Source organism: Ustilaginoidea virens, chromosome 3 (genome assembly GCF_000687475.1).
Source record: "Ustilaginoidea virens chromosome 3, complete sequence".
Lineage (NCBI taxonomy): Eukaryota > Fungi > Ascomycota > Sordariomycetes > Hypocreales > Clavicipitaceae > Ustilaginoidea > Ustilaginoidea virens.
This window is the reverse complement of record NC_057318.1, coordinates 4,769,752-4,786,509: the sequence shown is the minus strand read 5'-3', so window position 1 is coordinate 4,786,509 and position 16,758 is coordinate 4,769,752. Positions and strand designations below refer to the sequence as shown.

Sequence of the window (16,758 nt, the reverse complement as noted above, 5' to 3'; positions counted from 1 at the left end):
CCCCGGACCAGGCCAGCATCTCCCGGATTACGGGCCCAGAAGAGCCCCCGAACCCGCTCATGCCGGCTGCCGCAAGGGCCGAGTTCCATCATGGTTATGTTCCAAGTAGATCAAGATGATGATGATGATGAGGGGGTCCCGTCTCTGTTCGACAAGATGCACCACCACTGGCTGGTGCCTGGTCCCCATGTCCCGTTTGTGAAGCGGTCTGGACTGGAGCAACGCGCCACACCGTTACGTCATGGACCGATGAAATTTACCAAAGCCAAGTAAGAGTCTTGTAACCTATTGACCTAACCAGGGCATTCCGTCAAGAGAATTAACCCCGCAGAAAGGACAGTATGCTCATTATGTCAATGTTTCATGTACAAACCGTTGTGCACCGTCCCCCTTCACCAAACTCCCAGCTCCACTACTGTAAAATGTAATCCTAAACCACCAGCCACGCGAAGCTTCCCTCGTAATCGACAAAATCTAGCAACAGGAGAGAATATCATGAAACAAAATCATTCGCCTTTTTTTTTCTTTGTAATTGACGACATTCCCCCTAATACATGGCACGACCACTCATATTGTTTAGTAGCCGGTGGGGTGCTGACGGCGGCTCGATTTTCATGTTACCTCGACCCTCCCACATTTGCATGTCAATCATCTCGACATGACTAGCTGGCGATGTCTCCCAACGAGCCGACCGAGGCTGGTGTACTTGATTGATGACTTCGTCATCGTCGTGAGCATGACGTGGCTCTAGACTCATCACATCACTACCCAACGCCGCGTCGTCGTGGCCCTTGTCCCCACCACCACTGCGCTTCCTTGATGATAGTTTCTTGCGGCGTCGGACATCGATCTCTTGAAAGCAATCCATGTAGAGATGCTCTTCGATCTTGAGGTCATTTACCAACTTGACCTCGATGTCGCTCGAGTTCAGCCGCATATTACGCGAGCCACCCATGTCGAGAAAAGTGTCGAGGATCAGTTGATAGCGTTCTTGCTCCACCTTCTTCCAGGCATCGCGAAGGATTTCCTCCTATCAATGACGGAAACAATTAGTCTTTTTCTCCAATGTGTTTCCCAAAAAAAAAAAAGTATACAGTTCTTGAGGCAACAGTGCGGAAAGGGTTGGGAAGAATACAAAAAAAAAAGGGAAAAAAAAAGAAAAAAAAAGGGGGGGAGGGGGGGGGGGCACAAAGAGAACGTGCTAACGCGATGCGTACATCTTTCGGCAGCCATTCAATATACTTGGAGCGAGCTCGCCTGAATTTCATTTGGAGCATCTCCTTGCCATGGCTCTTGTTAAACTTCTTGTAAAAGTCACTCTGAATACTGTCCCACATGTCTTGACCTCTCTTGTTGCGATGACGCCAACGGGATTCAAAAATGCAACGCTCCTCGTCTGGGCAAGTCTCCTTTAGAGTAGGAGGAACCTGCTCTCCGTTGCAATTTGTGTGCTCTTCAGTTGGCTGGGATTGAGACATGTTCTTCCTCGACTTTCTCCTGCCAGTCAGCTTCTTCACACGGTTGTTTCCGATGACCGCAGCGCGTTTTCGTGGGGAGTCACTGGAAGAGCGCAATACCTCCGTGCTCTGTCGGTCGGCAGTATCCACCATCTCGGTCGAGTCAAGCCGACCAGGCCGACGGCAGGGTGACGTTCGAGGTGCGTCGTGCAGAAGCGGCGCTGGCATGGACATGTCACGGTCCAGCTCTCGAGAACCCGGCCCCAACGGCATAGGAGCATTACCACGAAGGAGTAAGGAGCTCTGACTATGAAGTTGGGGCATTTCTAGATAATAGGGCGAGTCGGATTGGGAGAGCGAGCCATGTTGGCTGGCATTTGACACACTGTAGCTTCCCATGTAGGGCTCGGGTGGTCCTGGCGTTCTCCTGTCCGCCATGTAGAAATCTGGCGCCATGTGACCGGGAGTGTGCATGGGAGAGCTGCCTTGGCTAGCATGATGGCTCATCTCGAAGTGATGGTGACCCCATTGATGGTACATCTTGGTGCTTCCCGGAGGTGTCGGTTCCTGACCGTGTGGGCTTTCGGGAGGAGGAGGATATTGGCCAACCATGAATTTGTGGTTTTGTTGCAAAGGAGGCGAGTCAGCAGTAGAGATGGGTGTCAGAAGGTTCGACTCGCACTGCGTGGAAACTGTAAAAGGGGAGACCTGGGTTACAGTTTACATATCAGTTTGACTAGGTACCTAGGTAGGTAGGTAGCTCACATGCCTTGGGCAGGTTGCCAGTGACAATCAAGAAGGAATAGGAAGCAGCAAGTCCAATGTCACCACCTACCGCAGAGTAAGCTATCAGGTCTGGATAGCTAGAGGTGGAAGATGTTGCGACGTCGGAAAGACTTCGAGTCTCCTCGGACAGAGCGTCTGTGGGAGAGAGAATAGAAGCAATAAAGGTGTGTTGCTCGACCATGATTAAGCCGTCCGTGAAATGGCAACCAAAGAGGATTGGTCAGTTCCCGAAGACTTTCTCAGGCGGTATTGACACACAGTTAGTATGACAGCGCCGGGGGCGAGGAAGAATCAATGTCTCGGTAAACTATGATTGAATGGGTGATGTCAACCTGATGATGCTCTTGATTCAGGGTTGTCCAAGGGCATATAAATAGAGCAGCGTTGGGGCCTATATTGACAACCCCTTGTTGATGTTATTGTTTTTGCGATGCAAACGCTTCGCGGTGGAAGCAGTGAAGCAGTGAAGCGGCAAATGGGTGTGAATTGGAAGCCAGGTAGGTCGGTTGGTATGAGGTTATCAAACAAAGCATGAAAGCCGAGGCCGCGGCCTTGCTAGACACTCGGGTACTCCAAAAGTTTGGGGTCCAGTTGTGCTTGCGGGCAAGATTGAAGACGATGAAGAAAGAAGAGACAAAGAATAGAGGATCAGACAGATTGTAGACGGTCCGCCCTATTTGTTATAAATGGCGATTCCAGGTAAGATGCGGTGCAGATCCTTTGAATCGGACAGAGCAGGAAGAGCAGGGACGAATCGCGCATGTATGTATGTATGTATGTAGCCAAAGGCAGACACACCCACCCAAATGAGCAGGGCAGGGCAGGGCATGGCAAAGAGCGAGCCCCGCCGGGGTTTCGCGTTGTTCTGGGCTGGGCTGGGCTGGGGGGAGTGTCTGGCGTGATTGGGCCGTGGATCAAGCACGGGCAGGGGAGAGGGGTATGGGGTTTGGTGCGGGCGTGGAAATAAAAGACATGCACCATGGGATGCCATGGGATGCCATGGGATTCCATAGGTGCGATGGAGGGGAACAAGGGACATGCGTGCACGCCGGTGTTTGACAGGCCAAGAGTCTGGTGTTTCTTTCCTTCCCAACACGGTCGCCGCCGATGAGTTCGGCCATATACACTCTCGTCCTGGCTTGCATGAGGTTAGCCGCCAGAGGGCTGCTGCACTCCCCCTCCCCGGGATCTTCCAAATTAGGTTGAAGCTCAAAATGAGGGTGGGTATGTGGCGTGGAGCGTGGGGCATGGGGGGGGGGGGTGTTTTTTTTGCGGAGAGGGGGCGCCCCCAATGGAGCGTGGGGCAAGAGCATGCGGGCGATGATTTCCCAGTCTTTTTTTCCCCTGTTCTCATCTGGTGAGGTGGGGGAGTTTCAACGAGCCAGATGGGAGTGGGTTTTCGACTCGAGACTCTCGAAGACTCGCGACAACGTTGACGTGCGTGGCAATCTGAATCCATGCAAAAAGGTGACATGGAGCCAAGCTCCGGCTTTGCCACTTTGTCAACAGCCTCGTCTTCTCCAGAGGCTAACGCCTCCTCGAGAATAGGTCATGCAGTACGGAGTACAAAGACGGGAAAACATGAACGTGGTACGACGCCGTGCTGTGGGACCTACGTGCCAGGATGGACCAGGCCACATCTGTTTGAGGACCAAAAATGATTAAATGATACACGTAGGCACCAAATACACCAAATGCACGGGGGCGTGGCAGTGTTTGGCACTTGGCAGGGCCTTGAGCGTTAATCGGTTTCCGTATCTGTTGTCATAAAGACACCAGACCGTCAAGAGGTGGGGAGGGGAGCATGCGAGCATGCCATTCCGATACTTGTACATCCAAGCCCCCATGGCTATTGTCATTTTGTTGCCATGGTGTTCGGTCCCGTAGATGATGCGAGAGCCATAGTCATGAGTGGGAGGAGCCCGGGGAAGCGAGGAACCCCGATGCAGAGAATGAATGCGATTCTCACCCGTGATGTTGCCAACTTTTTTTTATTTTTGTTTTATTTTTATTTTTTTTTTTCCCCCTCAGAGAAAGTTGTCCCCCTTGCAGCAGTATGCACCCTCCATGGCAGAGGCAAGGCAACGAGCTGGTGAGCAATCGCTGCCCTCGCAGTAAGCTCCGCGCTGACTATCACCAGACGGCATGGCAGGAACCAGACATCCTTCTGGCTGTCCTCAAGTAGGAGGATCAAACAGAAGATTCAGCTGGCGTCAAGGTGGATGAAATCCTCGGTACCTCAAGTTCCCGGGTACTTCATTTTTGGTGCATGTAGGCATTGGGCGATAGGTTCAGGTACCTTGTGCACCCAAGGTGGGTGCTGTTGCCAACTGCTGTCTTGACCAACCATCAGGCAGGGAGTTTTTAGAAAGCTGAAGAGGCTAGGGAAGCTAAGAGAGCTGAGTGATGAGTCGAGTCGTAAGTCGATGATGAGCCAGGTTTGAGGAACGAATCCTCGACCATGGATTGTAGGATTACTCAACTTAGCATAACGCACAGGGGGGGAAAGGCAGCCGTAAGGCCGATCCGATTCGGGATGCTCAAGTACTGGTACCTAGAGCATGTGGCTTTCGCGTCCAGGTGCTCACGGTATTATAGCAAGTGCCTGCGTACCTAGTACCTACCAGCCTGACCTCTGACCTTTAACCATCATCTACATACCTCCTGCTTACGGGCGGCTATCAGGTACGCATCTACTCGGTACCTAGGTAGGTATGTAGCCTGGTAGATACCTACCTACCTACCTACCTACATGACCCATTCTGCTTAAACATACAGAGGTTAGCCTAGAGGGAAAGCTATTGGCTAAGGACCTCAGGTAGGAGGTAGGGAGGGTAGGGAGCTGTAAAGCAAATGGCGGCAACTCGGCCGAGAGGGATTTGGCTGGGATAACCCGACGGGCGCCACCAGTCAAGTCACCTGTCCTTCCGAAGATGAAGAAGCTCCTGGGCGTTCTGCAGGGTGCTCTGCAGTAGGCGCATGCCGCTGCGTGCTCGTGCATTGCTCTTTGATTCGTTTGGTCCGAGGTGGTTGAATCGACCATTCCTGGCCAAACAACAAGATTTACCTCCAGGGACCCCGCAAGGTGCGGAAGACGTCTGCCGTGCAAAGTAGCTCGTGGCAAATTCAAAGCGCCAGGGGACTTCTGTAATGCTGACAAGGGGCGTTCAAGAAGAAGTACCTTGCAAAGCGTAGTATACCTGAACTGGTACAGCATCTGTGGAAATACGGTCAGGAGTCAACGTCAACTGGTCATATCGGTCTCAAAGAGATGCGTATGCGCGCTCAAGACATTAGAGGCCCGTAAGGGGTCCGACGATAATCCCCAGATCCGCAGGAAGCAGGCGGGAATCTCGCCCATACGCAGGCAAAAATGGTCCGTCAGCAACTGAGCTGACACTATAGGAGATACCGAGTGTGAAGGACAATAGCAACGACAATAGCAACGACAATAAAAGGACGTAAGATCACAGGAACAGCGGCCAAGCCTTCGCCCAGGACAGACCACCGAAAGCCACACAGACCAAGAGACGGATGGAGACAAACCGGGAGTTCCGCCACAAGAAATGACGCTGCGGATCCACACGGTCCTCGGTATTCGACTACAGATTGGAAGCTCGGGCCCAAGCACAGCACAAGCTCAAGCTCAAGCACAAGCACAAGCACAAGCACAAGCCCAAGCCCATCCTGAAGCAGTGCCATAATCTCTCAGCCTGGCCTTGGGGGAAAAATCTGACGAGGGGAACTGCTGCCGGTGTGTGGGAATTCCAACTTCTGGTCAACTACCTAGCTTCGGTCCCTTCGGTCAGCCTGGAGCGAGACCAGGCTGAGATGGGAGGGGGCATGCCATGTCAATCCGTGTGAGTGGAACCGGGGAAGCCACGGCTGCTGAAATGGCACTGCTGAAATGGCAAGAAGCAAGGCAAGGGGGTGCAAGATTTGTCAAGATTTGGCAAGTGCGGTCTGGGTGGTGACCGGCAACAAGCCAACCAGGGAGTGTTGGCGAGCCATGCTTCCAACTTGGCACCAGACTACTCCATACTCCGTACTCCGTGCCCAATGCCCTGACCGCATCTGGCTTCTGCCTGGCACTACACAGTGTCACAAATGTCTGGTTCGTCGGATGCAGCCTTTTTTTTTTGTCTGCTTTTGTTCAAATCGGTGGCCAAGCCGGAACAGAACGATATATACACGATATGAATGAACATGGCATCAAGTCCACCCGTTGCGGCTATCAGCGCTTGCCGCCAGTTTCCTGTCGATTCATCAGAGGAAGAAAATGGTACTGTGCGCTATACGTACATACCTAGCTAGTCATGTCGCAGCACCCCGCCCTGGTCATGTCAAGAGGCCCAAAGCAGCAGCAGCAGCAGCAGCAGCAACAGGACTTTGCTTGCTTGGCGAACGAGCGCCATTAAAGCGGAGTTCTGATGCGCTGAGATTGGGTCGCTTCCGCAAGCGCGGCTGATAGTTGTTTAGGCCTCATTTCAGGTCCCGTTGGGAAAAAAAAATATAACCCTTCAACGGTTGATGACTGGGCCGAACTAGCGAGACCATGAACTCTCGATGAGAGCGTGGCTGTTCAACCAGGTGTGTACGGTCAGACGCATAGTGCGGATTACACCCTGTGCTTTTTCATACTGATATATCTCGGGTAGAGGCGGTGTTTAATCTCCTCAATATTGGGAAATGAATATTCCTTCATCAAGCCTGGACGGAGGAAGCGATTAATCATTCATGCCCCAAGCTCTTAACATGACAAGTTAGAGCCGACGATGATCTTAAGGGGTATCAAAATTTCGGCATCTTTCAAGGTGTTATACCGCAACTATACCAATTTTTCAGGGAGATCACGTATCCTCTCCGTCTCGGAGAAACGTCGCAAAGAGATGCCTTTGGTCCTAAGAGCAGGGTCCCATTTTCCAACCAGGATAGAGCTCATATCATTAAGCATTGCGGGCCCATGACGTAGGTCGAAGGTGTTCTTAAAATCCTTTGACACGGAATGTTTGGGAGCCCGCAGCCCCAGCAGCACAGTCAACTGGGTCAACCTCGAAACCGAACGGTTACCGAGTGCAATTTCGAAACCCAAAAAAGAAAGAAACAAGAAGGAAAACAAAAGCAAAAAAAATACTGCGCAGCCAACTCTCGTCACGAGAAGACAGGTGGTTTCTCAAACTCGTCAAACAGAAAAGGTGGCTTCTGTATCAGGCCAGCTTAAAGGGGCTGTAAGCCTATTGGTCGCCCATCCACTTGCATGCCGCATCTGTGTAATCATCAGCTCCATTATGCTTGCATTCTTTTCTCCTCGGACTCGCAGGGTCCAGGCCAGTCCATGATAAGCAACTACTGGTTGTTGACCTTCGGGTGGAGCTCAAAGGCCGCCGCTACTGGCAGCCAGCCTCCTACCTGTGGAGGGCAGGTGACTGAACCAGGGTCTGCGATTTCCCGGATGACATTTGGCCCCAACGTCTTCCGATGTTCAATACTACGGACTAGAACAGTCAATCACGGATCCGAATTCGAAAGTAGCAGCCGATGCCGATTGGGGACCCCCGGAAAAGACGCTAGTGTAAAGCATGGCTGATCGACAATGGCGACGATCAGAACAGGTTGGTATCAGCTGGAACCATTCACACACATCGACCTGGGTTGGAGAACAGATACGTCGAGTTCAAATGCCCTTCCAAGGCCGTCTTACAGGGGTCAAATCCGGGGGAGCATACCAACATGGTTAGATTTGAACAAATGAAATCCGGCATTGTCTCGTCGTCTGTTCCGGACACGGAAGTACCTGTCGCATCAATGACGATGGCAGCCGCTTTGCAGATCCGGTATTAGGGGACTTGGGGTCACACATGTGGCTGCCATGTCACCCCATTGGGGCAATCGAAGGGAGTGATGCGCACGCTTTTAAAGTCCTTCTGACAGAGTCAATAGGGACATGAAGCTCTGGAATACGTGTTTCGAGGCTGTGTGCAGTTGCATTTCGACCAACCTGTCACGGACGCATCGCGGCTGGAATGGAGGCAGAAATGAGCTTCTCAACGGTGAAACCCCGCCTGAGTTGCAGCTGAGGCCACGCAGGGACGAAAACGAAAACGGCGGTCGTCTCATTACAGCACCCTTCAGAGGCGGTCTCTGGAGCTGTAGGCACAAAGAGCCTTTGATTTGGAGACGGTCGTTTTTGCCCCTCATGACTGGGTATCAGCCGGATCTCGCCTAAAACGCTTGGCCGCCTTCGCCTAGCAACCGCCCTCACACCCGCTCAAGGGATTAACTCTTGACCCATTTATTGACGATGCGATGCATCAGTCACCGGGCAAGGGGAGGCTGCCGTGGGTCAACCCCCCCTCGGGGAACCCAAGCTAGGATGAGAGCGCTTTCCCGACATTTTCGACAAGTCCTTGGACTCCTCTGGATATCCATTGCTGCACCGTGTCTCCGAGAATGTCGGCGACATGAGACGAGGGGAAATGCAGAACAAGCACGAGCCAGCTACAGCAAGCCTCGTTCTCTTTCGGGGCAAAGCCAGTATGTACAGTGGAGGGACAAGTGGAATTAAAAGGGCGAGGGCCCCAGGCCCATCGCTTCAGCAGGTAGGCAGGGGGTAGTAGTGGGGGACTCGGACAAGGACCAAGTGGTGAGGACTTGAGGAGTCTGACAAAGCCAGCGGCCCCACTCCCGACCTGTCATGGGAGTATCATCATGTCACACCTGACCGGGACGAACCGAGTTATCGGGACGCGCTAACAGGGGCGCCTAGCCCGCTTGATTGGACAGCCGGCAATCCCGCCCGCCAATGCTTCTTTACTCAGCTCACCCCTCGTCCTGCAATTTGCCCAATTTGCCACTCCCAGAGCCCATACGCGCGCGTCTGGCTATTGGACCCAGAAGACAGACTTGAGCGAAAGGGAAACTGTACAGCCAACGCACAAGGACCGGAAAAAAAAAAAAAAAAAAAAGAGAAAAAGAAAAAAAGGACATCAAAAAAACACTGTCACATAGCCACCATACCTCTCTTGGAAAGACCTCGCAAATCGTCCATCTACCCACCGTGTTGCAAGTGGTCAAGTTCGTGGTCGAAAAGCTGACGGGCAGGTAACCCGCGCTTGCTCCTGGGAGGGCGGAGGCTTGGCCTCAAAGAAAATGGCGGCTCCGCTCCGCTCCCTCCCACCCCCTCTTTGTCTTCTCGTCCCCTTCCCTGGCAGCCCACGATATGTTGTGGACGGTGGGAAGAAAGAGCCCGGCTCTGAGAGGCTTGCTTCCGACAAGCCATGTCGAAATGATGGGCGAGTCCGGTGTGCTGCGACAGATCAGACCAAGGCAAGCGAGAGCCTGGCCCTATGCAGCTGGCGTTTTGCCACGAGCACGTTCCGCTTCGGCTGCTCTCCAGTTGTGGCTCGTATACGGAGTAACCGTCAGTCAACAACGGCGTCAAGCAGTTTTGCCTGGCCGATTCTTTGGCTAGACACACAAGGGGCAAGCAAGCAATCGTGCCCCTTTACTCAGCCGCGCCCACGCCTGACTCGGACCCGTCATGTCCATCATCGACCTGCTCTTGATACTCGAGACAGCCCGGGCGCAGCGGTTCTGATGGCTTTGATCGACCGGCTCGGTCGTTGATCAGCCATTTTTGACGCTTGCAGTACAACCCTTCTCTCCTTTTCCCCTTTCCTGCCATTCTTTCCTGATTGCCTTTCCCCCGTATCTCTTCTTCTCCTTGTTGTCTCTCCATGTTTCTCCCTTCCTTGGTGGCGGAGAATTTATTATTCTTTGTGTCTTCTGTCTCCTAAATCTCTGCCGGAGTCGCTTTGGCGTGCATTGTTGTGTTGAATGCATGCTGGACACCGAAAAGATTCTGGCTCACATATTAGTGCCAAGTCTGCAGAAGTTTGAAACCACCCTCGCTCGTCAACACAGTCCAACACCTTGACAAGGCATATATGGCCCTTGCGCACCATTCTTCAGCCCCCCTCCCCCCCCTCGCTCTCCGAAATTCGCTCTTAGTTGAGGGAAAAAGACACAAGTCTTCCCTCGCCAGCGTTTTCTTTACATCTGGGTCCCATCTTTGCCCCTTCACCTTTTCTTCATTTTTTTTGCTTCCAAAAAAAAAAAAGAAAAGGGCAACATTGGCGCGACCAAGATGCGGAAGCAGTTGTGACGGGATGGAAAGCTCTGCTGTGAGTGAGATCTTTGTCAAGGCGGCATTGCCGACGCAACGGCGGTGATGCGGCATCGGCAGCTCCAGGGCCAGGACGTCGAGTCAAGTACGAAAGCGCAAGCGCGGCGGATGGCGCTAAGATGGTTCGAGTGGTGACGCGCGTGGCATGGCATGTTTTGATCCTTTTCACAGACTTGCCGCCGCTGAACAAAAGAAAAGACGGGTTTGACCCGTCCTTGATTGATTGGAAGCCTGGACGACAATTCGTTTACACTCATGCTCCACAGGCTTTCTTGGACATGGGCAAGCCAACAGTGCAGAATCACGTATGGCAGCGGCGCAAAGACCAACCCGTCATGGAAACAATTTTTGTTTTGCGATAGACAATGCCCGCCCGCCTTTTGCCGCCGGGCCAATGCTGAAGAAGGTGTCGGTCAAGCCCCCCCCCTCCCATATTCACTATTCATCACGCTCTACAGCTCGCCGACGGTAACCGGCACAACAGAAGAGGGCAAGGAGTCAAGACGGGAAACGTGCGCTGAGACTTGTTTACACAAAGGGTCAAGGCTGTTCAGATCATATGCCGAGTGCAAGATGCGCCTGGTGATGCGATTTCCACACAACATCACACCACACATAACCACACATCACCACACCTCACCACACCACACCACAAACGCCTCCCCCCCCGCCCCCCCATATATGTACATGTACTGCTGGTCAAGTCGTGGCTGCGATTGCCTTGGAAAGGCTCGTTGACGCATGGTAATATGGATGACCGAGTTTGGCCAGAACGTCGCAGGGCCCAAGTGGCGGGATCGACCGGGCCAAGGTAGCTTCGTCATGGACGAGCAAATGGGCCTGGTGGGTTGGTTCCCAGACGAAAAAGCCGTCCCGGCAAAGATTGACACTCGAGGATGAATAATTGAATCTGTAGATGCGCTGGTGATGCTCCTCATGACAGTGATTTCTCCGCGAGTAACGGCCTCGGTTTGGACGAAGACGTGAAAAGCCCGGAGCAGCTAGTCGACGGTGATGGCAAGGCCACGCTGCTGGATCGCGACGACAAGGAACGTCCATTCTCACTGACACAGCATGTCACAGACACACAAAGTGCTTCTGCCAGCAGAAGGGGCAGAAGTCCCCCGGTGAAAGAAAAGTTTGCATCTTCCCCCGAGATGGAGCAACGAGCGGCTTGCGCCGACACTGATCATGGGGATCACGTCCCATGCATGGAGTGCAGTGGTCGATGCGTTTTTCCTCCCAACGCAACGCGTTGTAGGGAATGGGCCAAAACAGAACAAGGTGTATGGTGCTTTTGGGGGACCGGCGATCAAGAGGGGACGCAAAAGAGCAAGCTGATTGGAGCACTCGCCAGGACTGATGGCAGCCAGGGAGGGAAACCCGGGAGTGAGACGTCGTATGCCGCCAGGGTGATGTGGTCCGCGTGTTGCGAACAAAGAGACTGGGCGCTTGAAGAGTGCGCGGGCTTTCATCGGGCAGCCGGTCCAAGGAGCAGCGGTATGTATTGCGCGTGCAGCTTTGGAAGCATGCAGGACGTTGCTTGACCCGGGGTTTGTGGTCTATTCTACTCTGTACAATTCTGTACCATATGCCATGATGCGTGGCCGACAGCGACAGCGCGGGCTGGAAGGGAGGGTCTAGTCGTTTCAAAAACCAGCAGCCCACAGTCAGCGCGTGTTGAGACATGCTGTGCTGGTCCACGATGCCATTCTCCCCGGGGGGCCGGGGGAGGAGGGGGGGGGGGGGGGGGGGGGTGATTCTACGGGAACCAGACGAGGACAAAGTACGCAGCACAGACCAAAGGGAGGAGGCTGTTGATTGATCCCTCCGAGGCAACCGACCTGTTGCTCTATGCTCTACTCCGTACAGCCAGCAGCACCTTTGGCCAGAGCGTCTTGCCGGTTCGGCATGCGCACTTGTGAATATGGGCCCTGGTGGCACAGCGCAGCGCAGCACAGCACAGCACAGCTCCGCGATTGGTAACGCAGCGCCGAGCACAAACGACCAGGGAGGGTGGTAAAGGCGGAAAGAGGCAACTTGCGCAGCGATTCGAATCCGCGCCAGCCTCTTTGTCTGGGCGGGACGACGGCGAGCAGCGAGCAGCGAGCAACGAGCAACGAGCCCACCAGCATCATGGATATATGATATCCGCCCCTCAGCCCTGCAGCTTCTTCGCAAGCTGGCCTGCGCGACCAGTCGAGTCTCGGATACCTGCATCACACCGCTCGTGCGTCTTCGGCCAAGGCCCTTTTGTCTCCGTCGTGCCCGGAGGTGGCCCGCGCGGCTGGGGGGGGGGGGGAAGCTGCCGAGGTGTGGGCTGCGGACAGGCCAGGCGAAGCCAGGGCCAGGGCCAGGCCTTGTGCGTCTCTCTCTCTCTCTCTCTCTCTCTCTCTCTCTCTCTCTGTGTGTGTGTGTGTGTGTGTGTGTGTGTGTGTGTGGTACCGGCACGGGTGTCGCATCACGTCGCTGGTCACGCTGCGCAGGCTACAACAGAATTGGGGGTGAGTTGTGCTTGCTGGCATGGGCGAAAGGACAAGGCGTTCAGACGGGGAAGCAGGTTGAATGGTGATGGTGATGCTTTAGAATGCTAATTGCATGGTGGACGTCTCGTGTCGTGGCTCGGTAGCGGAAGCAAGAACAAGAAGAAGAAGAGGAGGAAGTGGAAGAAGGACAAGAAAAGGAAGAAGAAGAAGAAGAAATGGAAGAAAAGAAGAAATCAGGAAAAAGAAAAGGAAACAGAAGAACACAAAACAACAAGTTGCCGCCGCCCATGATTCATGCCTGCCTGCCTGCCTTTTCTTTTGAATCGCGGTACCGCCAAACGAGAAGCGACTCGGACCAACCAACCCAAATACAAGACACGTGTCATGTTCGTAGTGCAACATTTCTCGTTGATGATCTCGTGGATGACATCAAAGAAAGAAGAAAGAAAGAAAGAAAGAATACACATGACAAGACGTGACAAGCCAAGACAAGATAAAACAAAACAAATCAAATCAAATCAAAATCAAACAAATCAAATCAAATCAAGTCAAGTCAAGCCAAATCAACAAAAGAAAACAAACCGGATCACATCAGACGGCATCAGCAGGAAACTACTCAAGGCCAAATCAATCTCAACGACCGCTTTTTCTCCGCCTGCGAACCCCCCCTTTCAGCCGCGTTGCCTGGCGTCATTATTCATCCGGATTCCCCAGCAGCCCATCCTGCTCGACAAAGAACACAAAAAAAAAAAAAAAAAAAAAAAAAAAAAAAAAAAAAAACAAGGGAAAAGAAACCAACGAGGGCTGTTCTGCGCTCGCGTTTCGCTTGCCGCTGTCCGCCTAGGCCTGCGCGCTAAAAAGATCCGCGCCAACACTTGTCTACCGAGGACGCGCTCGCAAGACAAGGTCACAAAAAAAAGAAGAAGAAAAGAAGAAAAAAAAACACACTAAAAAAGGAAAGAAAAAATAAAAGAAAAAGAAGAAAGAAGAGAGAAAAGACGTAAGCACTCGGGCGAGAAAAACCAGTCGAGAGCAATCGCCTTCGAGAGCATCGCTTCATCGCTTCGAGAGAATCGCTTCATCGCTTCGAGAGAATCGCTTCGAGAGCATCGCTTCGAGAGCATCGCCGTTAGGCCCCCTCGAGGGGGGCCACAAAGGTCCCCGCGTAGTTGAGGTCTACTAGGCCGTCGAGCATCCAGTGCTGCGGGTCGAAAAAGTCATAACTCGTCTCGCCGTAGGGAAGGACGCCGCCAATCATGGAGTTGGGGCCGGGGGCCGTGGCCGACAGGCCGGCGGCGGCGGCGGCGGCGCTTGGCGTCAGGGCCCCGTTACTGTGCAGCATGTTGGAGGTAGGTAGAGGATGAGACGGCAGCAGTGTGCTGTCGAGCTGAGACGACGAGGCAGACGACTCATTGGCAGACTCTGGGTTCGTAGGCTGCTTCATGTCTAGACGCGAGCGAGTACAGATCTTGTTAGCCTTTTTGCAAACCGCTGTTTCGTTCGTCTTCTTCTTTCTTTCTTTCTTGTTTGTCTCTCCTTATCCCCCCCCCCCTCCCCCCCGCCCGTCTCCCGTCTCTTCCCCTTTCTCTCTCTACTTCATTCTTCCAAACTTACTTTCGAGGCTACCTCTACCTTGGGACTGGTATTCCTCTCTCCATCGCCATACAGAGTCAAACACCAGGCTCATGCTGTGACGGCAGCGTACCTTGAGCTGCAGGCTATCATCCATCTGCGCAGCGCCATCATCGTCCGGGTTGTACGCGTTGGCTCGGCTGTCCAGCCGGGCTCCGTTCCACATCTGCACCATCAGCTCGGCCAGGCGCCACTGCAGGTCGTTGTGGACGACGCTCGTTGCGCGAATCGCCTTGACCGAGTGGTGGAACAGGCTCCGGCCCCGGTCAAAGTCAATCGTCTTGCAGAAAAAGGACCGCATCAGCTTGAGCAGCGTAAAGGCGGCGGCCACGAGCATCTGCTGCAGGTAGTTGGTCGCGTAGAGCAGTATCGTCCCGCGCGGGCTTTCGCGCGGCGAAGTCACCTTGTCCACTTCGAGCAGCTCGTCCAGGAAGCTGCTGGCCGCCCTCCAGAGGCCCATCAGGTCGTCCATGTAGCCGGGCGTCTTGCTCGAGTCGAAGAAGCCGGCCAGTTTCATGTGGAGCGCCGCCGCGCGCAGGTGCATGTTGACAATGGGGCCGAGCTGCTGCGACATGATGGAGGCCTGCAGCTCGCCGTAGTCTCGGCGGTACACCCTCATCAGCATGGCGCGATGCTCATCCCCGGCCACTCCCCTCGGGTCGCTGGCGTTGCTGTACATCTCCTTGGAGACCTTGTCGCAAAACCGCTCGATCTGGAGCCGCGCCTCGAGGTCGGTCGAGAGGTGCAGCGAAGGGTCGTCGCCGGGGCGCAAGGCAAGCGTCCAGTCGTAGAGGGTCGAGGCCGGCTGTCCGTAGCCCGTGCCGACGTTCTGGGCCACAATGTTGCAGACTGCCCAGGTAGTGACCCGATCAGCCAGCTGCTCCTTGTTCAGCTCCACCGACACCCTCGAGAAATCCCTAATATGGTTCGGTCGGTGAAGCCCGATGCCGGTCGCCGTCTTCATCATGACGCCGCAAAGAATGTGAGTGGGATCCGAAGTTGTGGTGCTCGTGGGCAAGGGCCAGGTGCAAAGCAAGCACATGGCCTTGACCACGTGGTAATTGCTAGGCACCTCGCCAATCGTTGTCCACAAGAACCTCGTCATGGGTCCCGACAGGTTGGTGAGGAGGTTTGGGCAATCCAGCGGGCTGAACCGACGCGCCGCCACCGCAATGACGGACCAGAACAGCAGCGGATGCTGCTGGTTGTACTGATCGGGAGGCTGCTGAGGGTTGAGAAAGGGCAGAAACGGATGATAGTAGGCAAAGAACTCGTTGAAGAGATGCGTCACATTGTCGTCCGTCAATCGGACCCCTTCCAGTTCGTAGGAATAGTGCGGGACGGCATAGGCGCCGCCTCGCTTGAGATGTAGGAGGGATGACACGGCTTCGTCGGAGCCCATCAGCGAAGGATTCCGAGTATGTGTATACGTGGCCGTGGTCGGCGCCACGGGGGAGTTGATGTTGTCGTCGTCGTCGTCGTCCATGACAAACCCTTGGGTTTTGGCGCGAGATATGTTGCGCCGCAGACGATCGATTTCCTTTTCCATTTCGGCATGCTTGGAACGTTTCCCGATGCGCTTAAAGTTGGATTCAATCTTGCATTCGACTTTCAGACGGTTGCATCGCGAACAGCCTTGGAAGGGCTCCTGCACAACGTCGCATCGCAACTAGAATCGTCAAAAAGTTTTCAACATGTTAGCCAGGATTTGGCAGAATGAGAACTTGGGGGGAAAGAGTAAATCGCAAAAGGGCAAAGTCAAGGCTCACCTTTTGCTGCCGGCATTCATTGCAGGCTCTCTTCACGCCAGGTTGACGCTTCTTGTCATGTTCTCCATGTTCACCGGCCTCATCGTCTAAAACGCTGCCAGGACTGCTCTCATGGGTGACAGGACCGCTCCTCTTTCTCTTGGCGCTGCCATTTCCGTGCCGAGAACTTGACGGGCTCGTGGGGCTCAGAGACGCCGCTCCGCGGGCGACAATGGGAGAACCGTCCATGCACCTGCAAAAGGGCGGCGAGAAATGACACGACCGCCGAGAGATTGGGATAGCAATTCGAAAGGCGCCGATACGGGAACAGGCTCGGAGGATGATTGTGCGCTTTGGCGGGGTAGCGGGCACGCACAAATGGGAAATCGCCTTGCTTCGGGACGTGGATGACGGATGAGTGGTGTCAGTGGATGGATGTATTGCGTCACAAAGGCCTGTCGCCG

The 16,758-nt window shown here is 54.0% G+C and overlaps 3 protein-coding genes across 3 annotated transcripts; 1 reads left to right on the top strand and 2 right to left on the bottom strand.

The window, feature by feature from the left end:
• Positions 1-547: 547 nt before the first annotated feature.
• On the bottom strand, positions 548-2,424 carry UV8b_04194 (uncharacterized protein; the record flags this gene model as incomplete). The annotated part of the gene is made up of 3 exons (XM_043141692.1): positions 548-1,030; positions 1,218-2,165; positions 2,293-2,424. 3 exons carry the CDS (start codon positions 2,422-2,424, stop codon positions 548-550), a joined length of 1,563 nt encoding a protein of 520 aa, XP_042997626.1.
• Positions 2,425-7,991: 5,567 nt separating this feature from the next.
• UV8b_04193 (uncharacterized protein) lies at positions 7,992-8,469 on the top strand (the record flags this gene model as incomplete). The annotated part of the gene is made up of 2 exons (XM_043141691.1): positions 7,992-8,077; positions 8,184-8,469. The coding sequence occupies 2 exons, from the start codon at positions 7,992-7,994 to the stop codon at positions 8,467-8,469; spliced, it is 372 nt and encodes a 123-aa protein (XP_042997625.1).
• Positions 8,470-14,043: 5,574 nt separating this feature from the next.
• On the bottom strand, positions 14,044-16,543 carry UV8b_04192 (uncharacterized protein; the record flags this gene model as incomplete). Its single annotated transcript, XM_043141690.1, has 3 exons — positions 14,044-14,360; positions 14,529-16,215; positions 16,316-16,543. The coding sequence occupies 3 exons, from the start codon at positions 16,541-16,543 to the stop codon at positions 14,044-14,046; spliced, it is 2,232 nt and encodes a 743-aa protein (XP_042997624.1).
• Positions 16,544-16,758: the final 215 nt, after the last annotated feature.